The sequence below is a fragment of the Neomonachus schauinslandi genome, chromosome 5 (assembly GCF_002201575.2).
Source record: "Neomonachus schauinslandi chromosome 5, ASM220157v2, whole genome shotgun sequence".
Taxonomy (NCBI): domain Eukaryota; kingdom Metazoa; phylum Chordata; class Mammalia; order Carnivora; family Phocidae; genus Neomonachus; species Neomonachus schauinslandi.
The window spans coordinates 10,347,933-10,360,987 of NC_058407.1; the positions used below are offsets into that span (position 1 = coordinate 10,347,933).

Consider the following 13,055-nt stretch of genomic DNA (forward strand, 5'->3'; position numbering starts at 1 on the left):
GGGCACTAGGAGCAGGCGGCGGAGGTGGGGCCGGGGGCGGGGCCGGGGGCGGGGGCGGGGGCCGGGCCCGGCCCGGTCCCGGACCCCGGGGCCGACTTGACGATGGTGATGACGCTGGCGGGCGCCACGAGCGCGGCGGGCCCACGAGCGGCCACGGAGCGCGCGAAGCCCTGCAGCGCCTCGCACTTGCCGCGCAGCGCGTCGAGCTCCAGGCGCATGGCTGCGTTCTCGCGCGCCAGCTTGTCCACCTCGCGCTCCAGCTCCGACTTCTGCTTCTGCAGCTCCTCCTTCTGGCACACGCGCTTCACGCGGCAGCTGGCGGCGTAGCCGCGGTTCTTGAGCGTGCGGCGTCGCTGCTTGAGCCGAGTCACCTCCTCGGCGGAGAGCCCGCGCAGGTGCCGGTTCAGCTCGCGCACCGACAGCCCCATCAGCGCCTCGTCCGACAGGTGCGGCGTGTTCTCGCTCAGCTCACGCTTGATCTGGGGGCAGCATGTTGGGCACATGGGGAAACTGAGGCCCAGGTTCGCGCCCTGCTTGTGGGCCCCGGCCCTGGGCCTGGCGCGCAGCAGGTGCTGGAGACGGCTCCCCCCACCCACCCCCCCAGTGCTCCTCCTGCACCACCATAGGCCCAGACTTAGAGGCTGGACTTGCTCCAAGGCCCCAAACGGGAGGGCAAGGAATCCAGAAAGGGGAAACTGGGCCAAACCGGGGTCTGAACACAAAAGGAACCACCACGCGGGGGCTTGGCCCAAATTCTAACCCAGTGCCCCAGCCTGGACTCAGCCAGAGAAACCTGGTCCAGAAAGCACCTTTTAAGTCCTCTCTAGCCCAGTAAGCGTGGTTCCGATGGGGAAGCCGGCCCAGAGAGGGAAGTGACCTGTCCCAGGAGGCACACAGCCTACCACCAGAGCCCAGGCCTCTTGGTTTCCAGCCCAGGGCCCTTCCCGGGGCCTCAAGAACACCTGAAGCCTGCTGAGCCACCCTTGAGGATTCCAGGAACTGAAGTTGGGAAGTTGGGATGGGACAGTGAGCCTAGGCAAGGAGGGAGGGGGAGGACAGGGACAACAGGGGCTGCCTCCTTACCTTCAGGGCTTTGCTGGATAAGGGATCCACAGACATGTTTGCAGAAGGTGCCCTCTGGGCTGAGACCTAGGAGAGAAAGGAGACCAAGATCACTTTTTTTTTTCTACTTTGAATAAAACCCAAACTCACTACCTTGGCATTCAAGGCCTCTGCTGTTCTGGAAGTCCTGTCATACCACCTTTCTCTGTCCCAATGGTCCAGCCACACTGGCCCCCTTGAATGGTTCATTCCAGCCTCAGGGCCTTTGCACTTGCTGCTCTCGTTACTGCTGTCTTCCTTTTACCTCCTCACAGTGACTCTTCATTGAGAGCTTTGCCAAATGTCACCTCTTCGAAGTGGTCTAACCATCCCTGCTAAACACCTCCTGTATCATGACATCACCCCATTTGCTAACCCTCATAGTCACCTCTTCTGCAATTATTTTGTTTGGTTACTTGGTTATCTCTGTCCCACCTCTCCTCCACCAAAATGCAAACTCAGGAGGACTCGGTCTTGCCTGTCCTACCATGGCATCAATGTGCCTCAATCAGTGCCTGGCACATAGCAGGTGCTCAATAAATATGCATGGACACCCCCACCCCCACCCCAGCCAGCCATTCTCCCACATGGGGTCCAGATATGCCTCTTTGATTTTTTTTTAACTTTTCACTAAAGTATAACCTATATACAGCAAAGTACACAAACCATATTTGGAGCACCTGGCTGGCTCAGTTGGTAGAGTATGCGACTCCTGATCTCAGGGTCATGAGTGAGCCCCATGCTGGGCATAAAGCTTACTTAAAAAAAAAAAAAAAAAAATATATATATATATATATATATATGCTAGTCAATGACTTTTCAGAGTCCAACCTGCAGCCCATCAAAATAACACGTAACCAGTCCCTTCCCCTCTCCCCCAGCCCACGCCCTCCTCATCCAAATCTGTCTTGGGAAAGCTTTCCCCACCTGGCAGGTACCCAACACTAATTCAGCACCGTCCTGGGCAGACAGGGCAGCCATACCCTAAACCGATGAGGGGTCCAGTGGCCCTCAGTGTCTCCCCCACAGGCCTGAAAGTTCCATGTCCCTTCAACAAATATTTTTTGAGCGTCTACTCTATGCCAGACATTGGCACTGGGGAGACATGGAGGGTACCTTCTGGAGGCCCGTGGCCATTGCTCGGGGCCGAGAAGGGGACTGTCTCCCAAAGCCCCCTTGAAAGCAGCAGTCCTCACTGTCTGCAGCAGATTGTTAGCCGGCGTTTCCTCATCTGATAATCCGCAAGGGGAGGCGTGGTGGTGAGGAGCGAAGGGGACAGGGCGGGAAGATGCTCTGTGGCCTGAGATGCAGTATCCTATTGATCTCATTTGCAGTACCCAGGATGCTAGAGAGCAGCAGGGGCAAACGGGGTCCAAACCCCGGTTTCTCGAGCTTTCTGTGGGGCCCACCTCACAGCCTCAGCTCGACCTCTGACACATTCCCAGAGGTCCGGGTGTCCCTGGGACACGCTGTGGAGAAATGCAAAGTGCATGGACTTTGGTGCCAGACACCTGTGGGGCCTTTTGATGGTGGTTCCCCCCACTAGCTCTGATTCTGGCCGATCAGGTAACCACTCTGCGCCTCAGTTTCCCCAGGGGTGACCCAGAGTGTGTTAGGTAACTCATGTTACTTCCCTCTCAGGACCCTCCCACAGTTCCCATCTCACTGGGAGTAAAAGCCAAAGTCATCACAATGGCCCACAAGCCGCTGCATGTGGCCCGAGCGTAGGCCTCTGGCTTCAGCTCCTGCTTGGCTCCCCTTCCTCAATCTGCTCCAGCCACACCCTCCTCCTTGTTGTTCCTCACATACACCACACATGCTCCTCCCCAGGGCCTTTGCACTGGCTGTTCCCTGGGCCTGGCTTTCTCTTCTCCTAGATGGCCACCAAGCTTGTTTCTCACCTTCGGGTCTCTTCAAATCTCCTGTTCTCACTCCATTTAGAATTCCTAGCCCCTGGTTCACACACACACACACCCACACACACACACACTCTCTCTCTCTCTCTCTCCACCTCCCTTCCCTACCTCACGTTTCTCCATGGTACTTTCCACTGTATATGTTCTCATTCATCTATTGTACATATTTGCTCAGTGTCTGCCTCCCCATTAGAGGCCCAGCTCCATGGCAGCCAAGATTCTGCCTTGTCCTCTGCCGCATCTCCAGTGCCCAGAGCCCGGCACACAGCACATGCTCAAGTAATGGTGGTTGAATTCTCAGGGTGACTCGGGCCGAGATGCAGAAAGCCCCAGGCCTCTCTGGAGTCCGCCCGCAACTCTGGGCCCATACAGCCGGGGGCTCTGACACCCCAGAGGGAAGGAGTGGGACAGGAAGGGGAAGGTGGCCTTTGAAGAGATCCCCTCATAAAGGCAGCCACCAAGGCCCTCGGGCTGGGAAGGTCTTCAGAGCCATCCAAGCTTCTTGTAATGTCGCTGGGGCCCAGAAAGTCCGAAGTCAGGAGCCTGGCCTTTCACAGACGCCACTAGAGACCCTCATACACCACCCCCATCAATCCTGCCCTTCAATACAGTCCTCTTAAAGGGCCGCTTCCCCTCCCCCCACACACACACCTAGGGAGGGCCTAGAATGCTCTCCTGCTGGCTTCCACTCATCCTCTACACAGCAACCGGAGGATCTTTCCAGCATGTGACTCTGACCATGTCACCACCCAGAGGAAAACCTTCCGTGGCTCCTTACTATCCCTGGGACAGAGTTCAGGCCCACCTGCGTGGCATCCCAGGCCTGCCAGCACTGCCCACCTCCGTTTGGCACCTCCGCCGCACCGAATTTCTTTCACTTCCTCTCTCCCACACTCTGTTCCCTCTGGGGCCACTCCACACCCTGTGACACTTCTCCCCTGACTTTATCTGGAAGATTCCTGCTCATCCTTCCTCCTCCAGGAAGCCCTCCCGGACCCACAGAACTTCTCAGGCGCCGCCCACCCTAGCGCTTCTCCCCGTCTTGTAATGGTCTGTTTCCTTGTCTCCCCACCGGACACGGAGCTCCACGGCAGGAAGCAGGCCGAAGCAGTTCTGGGTGCTGAGGCCACCCGCACAGGGCCCGGCCGGGGACAGGCACTGGTGAGATGTGGGTGGGTGGTCTCTGACACCGTGACCCAGCTTGTCAGTGTCTGAACCGAGTGCCAAGCCCAAGCCTCGACGAACACTGTCCCGGAGAAAAACCTCCTGCCCTGTCTTCAACTCTTCCTCCTTTCCATCTGCTTCCTTGCTTCCGCATGGCAAGGATTATACACAGATGCCAGGAAGATGGGAAGGGAGAAGGGGTTCCACCCTCATGATGCTTGGCCCCCAGCTGGGGTATGGGACGCAAGGAAAGGAGCAATGGACTGAGGCAAGCCTGGGTTTGAGCCCCATCTCTGTCTTCTCCAGGTTGTGTGACCTGGGGCAAGGCCCACCTGTCTGGGTCTCCACTATTCCAACTGCAGGATCAGAAAATCCCTGCCAAGAGGTACAAACTGTAGAGCCCCGTGAGCACCTGGGGGTTATTAGAATGGCTGAGTCCGTCCAGGAGGGGTCAGGCCGGTAGCAGGCGCCGGGACCTTGCTTGGCCTCCACATCTCCTGGCTGGCTGGGGTCACACAGGAAAGGCCCCTGGAGGGCATCTGGCCCTGCCTCCTCACTTAGCCCAAAAGGGAGGGGCATCTCTTGCCTGAAGTCGCACAGCAGGTAAATGGTCCTGACCCCCCAGTTCAAGGCCCTTTATTCAGTGCCAGCCCCCACATCTCTTGCCCACCCCACCCCTATTTTTTCTCTTCTTCCCTTTGAGGCCAGCAGAGTCGAACTCCAAGGTCTGCAGGTTCCCAGCATTCTTTTGGAGGCACGGAGAATGAACTTACTCTCAGGGACTGACGGCGGGCCTGGCCCCATCAGCAGCCACCAGCCCTCCTGCACTCCCCTCTCTGGCCCCTAGTCCACTCCAGAGACATCCTGTAGACGGCCCACCCACTGGCCTGGGCTCCTCTCTGGCTGCTGAACCATTCTGCTTCCTCTGTGAGGACAGAGGGAAAAAATGTGTTTTCCTGGGCCTTGGCAGCCAGCGCTGGGGCAGCCTCCTCCCTGCTGGAAGGGGAGCAAAGCTGGGAGAACCCAGCACCGCAGGGAAGCAGGGGCCTTGCAGTCTAGCTCTGGTTCCACCACCCACTCACACCGCGCGGCCTCAGATCGGTCACTCCCCTCTCTGGGCCTCAGTTTCCCACCATGCCCAACCCTCCACCGAGCCTAGAGTACCTTCCAGCACTGATTATTTTGGAGTTTTGAGTGTCAGATTCTGGTCCAGAGTGGAGCTCCAAGACCACCAACAGAGCGGAGGCCCTGGAGGAAGGGAAAGGCAATCAGGGAAGGCTTCTTGGAGGCAGGGGCATGAGAACACAAACTCTGAGACTGTCAGCCTTGACCCTCCCTCTGCTCCACCTGCATAGCCAGGGACCACTTCCCCTTTCAGCGGAACCATGGCCACAGCTGCCTCCTCACTGGCCTCTGGTCTTACTTGCCTCCACTGCTGGCCCTGTCATCTGTCCTCCCCACAGAGCTGTCAGAGGGAGCCCTGCTGACGGCTGACACAAACCTACAAACCTGCCCAGGCTCAGCCCACTTCAAAACCCTGCCAGGCCAGCCTCCCCTCCAGCCTGCCAGTGGGGCCCCCAGGTCTCCACTGGATTCTCTCTCTGCTCTCTCCCAGGATCCTCATGCTCACAACAAGTGAAGGAAAGGACAGCAAACTCTACCATCCTTGTACATTTCCCACAGGGAGTGTGTCTGTGTGCGTGCGTGTGAGGGAGGATGGCACGTGGGTCCTGAAGGATCTGCTCACTTTTGAGAGACTGCTTCAAGAACCCCCTCGGGCTTCCTGCTTCTCTGGGGTTCCCAGACCTTTTTTCTCCAAACGTTGTGGAGTTCTTCCAGGACATGGACCTAATGCTCATTCATTCGTTTCATCAGCAAACCTCCAAGAAGCACTTACTCTGTGCCAGACTTGTTGCTGGGTCCCAAAGGCCCAAAGATGAATCACAGCCCCTGCCCTTCAGGGCTTCATAGATGACCATCCCTCCATCTGACAGCCCAGCTCACTGGTCACCTCCTCAGAGAAGCCTCCCTTGATTGCCCTGGCTAAGTCGGAGTCCTGTTATATACTTTCAAATCACAGCACCTTCTGCCTCATACTACCCATCTCAGCTGTGGTTTTGCATTTAATTTGGTAGCTCTTTCTTCAACTTTGTCTCCCCTTCCTCAACCATAAGGTCCCAGAGGGCAGGCTCTGGATCTGGTTTGTTCACCATCTCATTCCCAGCATCTGGCCCATGACAGGCTCTGTGGCAACGCAGGGTAAAAATGTCAGGACTGAGGGAGGCACAGGAACCCATGTTGGGTCCCAGGCCCTAGGGAAGGCCCAGACGTGATTCAGTGGGAGGTCAAAACTCTCAGTGCTAGCTTTCCATCTGTGAGCCACCCAGCCACTTCCCCTTGTCCTCTGACCCCCCGCCCTACTGGGGGATGTTTCCTGCCCAGCTTTGAAGGATGGGCCTGCCTGGTTCCTGTGCTCCTGGCTGCCACCTCCTTTACTAAAACCCTATACTCCTGGACATCCCTGGCTCCAGCCTGGGGCTGTGGGCTCTTCTTTCTCTCTCACAGGGCCCCTGGAAAATAGGCAGTGTGTGGGGCTGCCATACCTCCCCATTCTACACCCATCCCGCCACCCCGCATATTGCCCAGTTCCTGCTGCAGACGGGGACACTCAAATTCCCACCTGTGGGAGCAGAGCTCACCAGGGCTCAAAGATCACGGTTAAAAGATCATCTGGTTTCTCACCCCAGCAAGTTCAATTACCACCCCACCCCCACCATTCTAAGCTCTGTGGGTGGGAGGGGCGCAGAATAGGACCAAAGCATCCCTAACCCCCATCTCATCCCACAGGGCTAATGGGCAGAGGAGGCTGGCTCAGGGCCCCACCCCTCACATATTAACCCTTCATGGACCAAGACCACCTGTGCCACTGCCTGTTGACCATACCTAGCCCAGGGTGAGGACTCTGGGTCCTCGGGCTGGCCCAGGCCTTCAACTAGCTCCTCAGGTCCAACCATCAATAGGTCCGTCTGACTAATCCCACCTGTGAACTGAAACCAGCAGGAGAGCAGAAACCAGCTCCACCTCATCCTGGTCTCACCCTCCCCAGCCCATCAGGCACAACCTCCAGAACCAGACCAGCCAAGAGTAACCACCAAAGAGAGACGGCCAGGGATTCCTTCCCACCTCCCACCTTTGTGGTGGGTTTTCTGGCCCTTCTTCCTCCTGAGAGGGAGGGGATGGGCAACCCTGGGGATGAAGGAGAGTCCCCAGGGTCTGCCTTCCCCAGGCAGCTGGAAAACCCAGGGACAAGGACAGAGGCATCAGCCCACTTTGTTGCCAGACCTCAGGGTGCTGAGGCCCGGGGTGGCCCTCTCATCTCACCCCCCAGCCCAGCTGGGTGAGGCTTTTGATACTTTGCCCCACCCTGTAGCTGCAGGCGCCGCTGGCTCTGGGTGGGGGACAAACACCGCAGTCACATGGCCGTGTCCCTGGGGAACTCCAGGGACAGCAAGGGCCTGGCTGCGGGCTGGTCGGAAGGGGACAGCACGAGGGAGAATTCCCGTACCCCCGTGTGACCATGGAACGGGCCACTTCCCTCAATCGAATCCTTATTCCGCGTTTATTCCTGTGGGCACACTCTCTCCGAGGTACACAGGGCTGGTACACAGGCCCCAGGGTCTTCACCGCCCTGGCAGCACGCGAGCGGGACAGGACACACACACACACACACACACTCTCACTCTCTCTCTCTTCCCGCCCCCCCCCCCCACGCACGCACCGGGCAAGATACGTGGGACACTGGCCCGGGAACACACACACACTCCCGCCCTCGGACGTAAACAAACCGCGCACGCACGGCCCGCGGGCACCGGTCCAGGGACTGTTCTCACCGAGTCACGTACGTGCACACACCGCCCCCGGCCCCGCCTGGGCGGACGCTGACGCTCGCCGGCCTGCGCTGCCCCTTCCTGCCCCGCTCGGCCGCCTCCCCGCGCGCGCCCCCAAAAGGGGCCCGTCACCACCGCACCCCGCCAAGCCTGCCTGGGCCCCGTCTCGGTCCTCGCGGACCTCTGGCCCCCGCTCCCCCCGCGCCCCCCGCCCCCCGAACGCCCCCCAGTCCGGGCGAGGGATACACCGGAGCGCCGACGAAGCGGGCCCCGGCGCCCCGCCCCAGGCACGTTCCCGGGCGCGGAGACCCTGCCGCCTGGGGTTTCGCGCGCCCGTCCCCGCCTCGGACCCGCGTCCCTCACCCGCCTCTCGGCCCGCTTCGCCTGGCGCCCCCGGCACGCGCGGCTGCCGCTGCCGTCCGGGCTTGCAGTCCCGGCCCGCGCCCTGGTCCGTCTCCCCTCCGGTCCCGACCGCCGGTCGCTCCGAGCCGGGCTCCCGAGAGCGCCGCGCCGAGTTTTGTTGTGGGGCGGGCGGCGCGGGGGGCGGCGCGGAGTTGTAAGGCGAGCTTCCCGGAATTACTCACTCACAGGATTCCTTTCATTCATAAAAACCCAGTCATGCGGTGACGTCACCGCCCGGCGATCCCTCCGGCCCCGGAGCGGCCTCCGGGCTCTCGGCCCCGCCCCCGGCAGGCCCCGCCCACATAAGGCCCATTCCCTCCCCCTCCTCCCGAGCCCCCTCCCCTCCACAAGGCCTCAGCGCGGCCGGGATTCTCAACCCCTGTTAGAACATCTGCTGGGTGCATTCACGTGATACCTCGCGAGAGCCGCGTGGGCGGAGGTGTCATTTGTCTCCTTTTGCAGTCGACAGCCCCGTGCCTCTTCTTTCAACCTACACCCTCTGCCTTGATGATCTCATCCAGTCCCGTGGTTTTAAATGCCAGCCATATGCCCATGATCTCCAAAGAGCTTCTCTGAGTTCTAGACTGGCCACTCTGCACCTCTAGCTGGGAGCCAGATGAGGATGGCAAAAATCCAACTCCCGACCACCAACCCTACCTCAGCCCCCGGTACCCCCAGACTTCCCAACTGCAGTTGTTCAAGCCCATTCCTCTTTCTCCCTTCTTCCCCACTAGTCAGGAGGCTCTAGCTCCAACACTGTCCGGCATCTGACCACTCTTCCCCACCCCCAGTGCTACCACCTGGTCCAGGCACCATCAACTTACCTGGACAATGACAGCAAGCCTCCTGATAGCCTCCCCACTTTGCCCCCAAAGGCCTTCTTCACACACCAAAGTTCTTAAAACAAGGATCAGATTCTTTGACACACTCCCACTCTCTGGTTTCACACCCTCAATGGCTTCCCTTTGCATTTAGAATATAAACTCTACTCCTCCTTTTGGTCTATAAGGCCCTAAGCCATCTGGCCTCTACCCAACTCCACAGCCTCACCTTCTGTTCTCCCCTCACCCACTACTCTTCAGCCACACTGCCCTTCCTACTGTCTTTCAAACACACCTAGCTTATTCCTACCACAGGTCCTTTGCCCTAGCTATGTCCTCTTCTGTTCACGGCCAGGCTCTTTCTCATCTCTCAGGTCAGCTTAGAAGTCACTGCCTCAGAGAGGCCTTTCCTGATTGCCCTGCCTAAAGGAGCCCCCACTTCTGAAATCTGTTCTTGTATTAACCTTAATATCTCCATAAGGTATTACCTTGCTTATATTTGCTTACTATTTAATGTCTGTCTTCCCCAAACAGAATGTAAGCTTCTTGTCTACCGTGTTCACCACTGCATGTCCTGTACCTAGAGCAGTGCCCGGTACATAGTGAGCCCTCAATAAATACATGTTGAGGAAATATATTAGTGGAGGCTCAGAGAGGTCAAGTGACTTTCCAAAGTCACCCAGCTGGGAAGTACAAGAACTGGAATTTGAATCTGGACCTGGTCCAGACAGTTGGGGCTGTGCCCAACTGAGTGGGTTCCAGTATAAATGTGAGGGTTATATTCAGTGCCTGGGGCTCCACTCAAAAGGGGCAGCTTTGCGGGGGGGGGGGGCAAAATGGGGGTGTGTTGCGGTTTATCCCACTTGTTCTTGCTCATGCTGTTTTCTCCCGACCTGAAGGGCCTGTCACTCCAACAGCTACATCTTCTGTGAAACTGACATCACCTTATTTTACTGTGTAAGGCATAGGACCCCTCGACTAGGTGGTCTTTGTGTGGGGCCTTGGTCACCAGCAAGGCTCCACCGTCCCTTGATAGAGTAGAGTTTGATTTCAGAGGCCTTGTTATACCTTCCTGCCCGGGATTGTGACTACTATCTCTTACCTCCTGAAGGCATTGGGTTTCATATGCAGATTGGCCCACTAGGCTTCCCAAGTGACCAAATATGTTTGACACTCAAACAACCCTCTTCCCCCAACCAACTGCCCACTTGCCCCACATTTACACATCTCACAGAGCCACTCATATTACCTCTTGGGATACAGAAGTTCTTGATTTTAGAAACTGCACGATTGTGATTGTTGGGCTTTCTCTGCCCCTTCCCGCCACCATTTTCTATGAGCTTCTTAAGAGCTGAGGCCATAGTCGGTGCTCAACTAGTGAATGAATCCCCAGTGATCTGCACAACACCCCAGGACACCATGCTGCCTAAATCCTTTGTTCCCAACCCCAGCCTGCCGACGTCAGGGTGTCAGCACTTCAGTACCCACGCAGCAGAGACTGCTTGCCCACAGACATGGCTCCCTTTCTGGTCAAGGTCAAGGGACATAGTGCAATGTCCTATTTAAAAGTGGCAGCTCTGTGGCTTGAAAGGGGGGTTCCTACTGGACAAATCTAGGACAATTCCAATATAAAAAAAAAACCAGTAATGATGGATCATAACCCATTAAATAAGAGAAGAATTGATGAGTCCATACTAATATGAATGAATGAATGAATAAGAAGACAAAGCTCCTCCTTCCAGTAGAAGGAATGATGGAGTTAGAAAATGACCATTAGGCAAGCATTCTAGTAATAATGGATTCCAAGAAGAATCATCAATGGATATGAAAATTTGATGAGAAACGTGAAATTTTATAGTTTTTTTTTAAGGATTTTATTTTTATTTATTTGACAGACAGAGACACAGCGAGAGAGGGAACACAAGCAGGGGGAGTGGGAGAGGGAGAAGCAGGCTTCCCGCTGCGCAGCAATCCCGATGTGGGGCTCGATCCCAGGACCCTGGGATCATGACCTGAGCCGAAGGCAGACACTTAATGACTGAGCCACCCAGGCGCCCTGAAATTTTATAGTTTCAAAGTGTTACCATAAATATAATTTTTTTAAAGACTCTATTTGAGAGAGAGAGAGAGAGAATGCACAAGCAGGGGGGAGGGTTAGAGGGAGAGGGGCAAGCAGACTCCCCACTGAGCAGGGAGCCCGACATGGGGCTCATCCCAGGACCATGAGATCACGACCCGAGCCTAAGTCAGAGGCTTAACCAACTGAGCCACCCAGGTGCCCCCCTAAATATAATTATTAATTGGAAATGGAAGGATAGTCATTCTACAGTGGAGAAACGTGGCAGATACCACTTCCACTAAGTGATCAAAGTTCCTTTCAGCAGTAATGGAGCAAACTGACGCATGTACCCCCTGAATGATGCACTGAAGAGGACACAGCATCACTTCTGTGGTGCAGCTGACAGAAACTCTTACAGTGAATGTGATTGTGAGGAAATGGGAGACACACCCAAACGGAGAGAAGCCCTATAAAATAACTGACTGCATGCTTTAAAAAATGACAAGATCGGGGCGCGTGGGTGGCTCAGTCTGTTAAGCGTCTGCCTTTGGCTCCAGGTTGTGATCTCAGGGTGCTGGGATCGAGCCCTGCGTCTCAGCATGGAATCTGCTTCTCCCTCTCCCTCATGCTCTTTCTCTCTCTCTCTTTCTCAAATAAATGAATAAAATCTTTAAAAAAATAAAAATAAAAATATAAAAAATGACAAGATCATGAAAGACAAAGACGGGACTGTTCCAGATTAGAGGAGACATGACAACTGAATGCTGTGTGGGATCCAGGATTTTCTGTTGGTATGAAGGACATTATGGAGGTAGTTGGTAAAGTCCCAGTAAGGTCTGTGGACTAGCTAATAGACTCTTACGGATGTTAATTTCCTGATTGGTGGTCAGGTACGAGAGTGTCCTTGATTTTAGGAAACACGTGTTGGAATATTTAGAGGTAAAGGGGCATCGTGTCTGCAATTTACTCTCATATGACTTGGAACAAGATAGGTAGGGAATTATAAAGATAATGTGACTAAACATTAGCAATTGGGGAATCTGGGTGAAGAACATACAGAAATTCTGTCATTCCTGCAATTTTTTTTTTTTTTAATACAAGTTCTTTTCCTCGGTTTTGTTTTTTTAAGTAGGAGTCCTAAGGATAGTCTGAGGGCTCAGATCCTGGCCTCCACCCCTCACCAGCTGAGTGACTGAATCTCTCCCTGTCTCCCTGTCCTCCTTGGTAAACCGGGCTTATTAATAGTGCCAACTTCATGGGTGGTGAAACAATTTAATGTGTTCACACTTAAAAGCAAGTGGCACAGTGCCTAGTGTGGGATAAGAGATCGATAGATACTGGGTGAGAGAGAGACGAGTCTTCTGGAGTCCCCTAGAGAAACCTTCCTCTTCCCTGGGCAAGTCACAAAGCCAGGGCTGACCCCGCCTGGCCAGAGACCCCACCTCCTGCCCACAGGGCGGGGCCTCGTTGTCAGTTTCTGGGGAGGGCGGGCCTCTGCCTGCTAAGTGCCGCACAGCTCTGACTGGTCCAGCTCATCCCCTGCTCATCTGGCCAGGGCTCCAAACCCCCAAATAGCACCCAAGCATATCCCTGCGGGACCCCAACCCTCAGTAGGTGCCCAGGAACAGCGACAGGCTTCAGCCAAGCCTGGATCTGCAGCTCATTCACACTCCTGGCTGATCCCAGTATGGGGCATTCCTCGTTC

General features: G+C 56.0%; 1 protein-coding gene across 2 annotated transcripts; it reads right to left on the bottom strand.

Annotated features, from left to right (window-relative positions):
- Positions 1-5: 5 nt before the first annotated feature.
- Positions 6-8,700, bottom strand: MAFF (MAF bZIP transcription factor F). 2 transcript variants are annotated; one of them, XM_021687662.1, is made up of 3 exons: positions 8,657-8,700; positions 1,084-1,149; positions 6-479 (listed from the first exon to the last, which is right to left on the bottom strand). In XM_021687662.1, the coding sequence occupies exons 1-3, from the start codon at positions 8,672-8,674 to the stop codon at positions 6-8; spliced, it is 558 nt and encodes a 185-aa protein (XP_021543337.1). In that variant the 5' UTR covers positions 8,675-8,700. The 2 variants fall into 2 exon arrangements, with proteins under 2 accessions (XP_021543337.1, XP_021543338.1); XM_021687663.1 differs by having other exon boundaries at positions 8,432-8,658.
- Between the last annotated feature and the right edge of the window lie 4,355 nt (positions 8,701-13,055).

Coding starts and splice junctions, on each gene's coding strand:
- MAFF (XM_021687662.1), bottom strand. Junction 480..1,083: donor TATCCAGCAAAGCCCTGAAG/GTAAGGAGGCAG, acceptor TGCTGCCCCCAG/ATCAAGCGTGAGCTGAGCGA.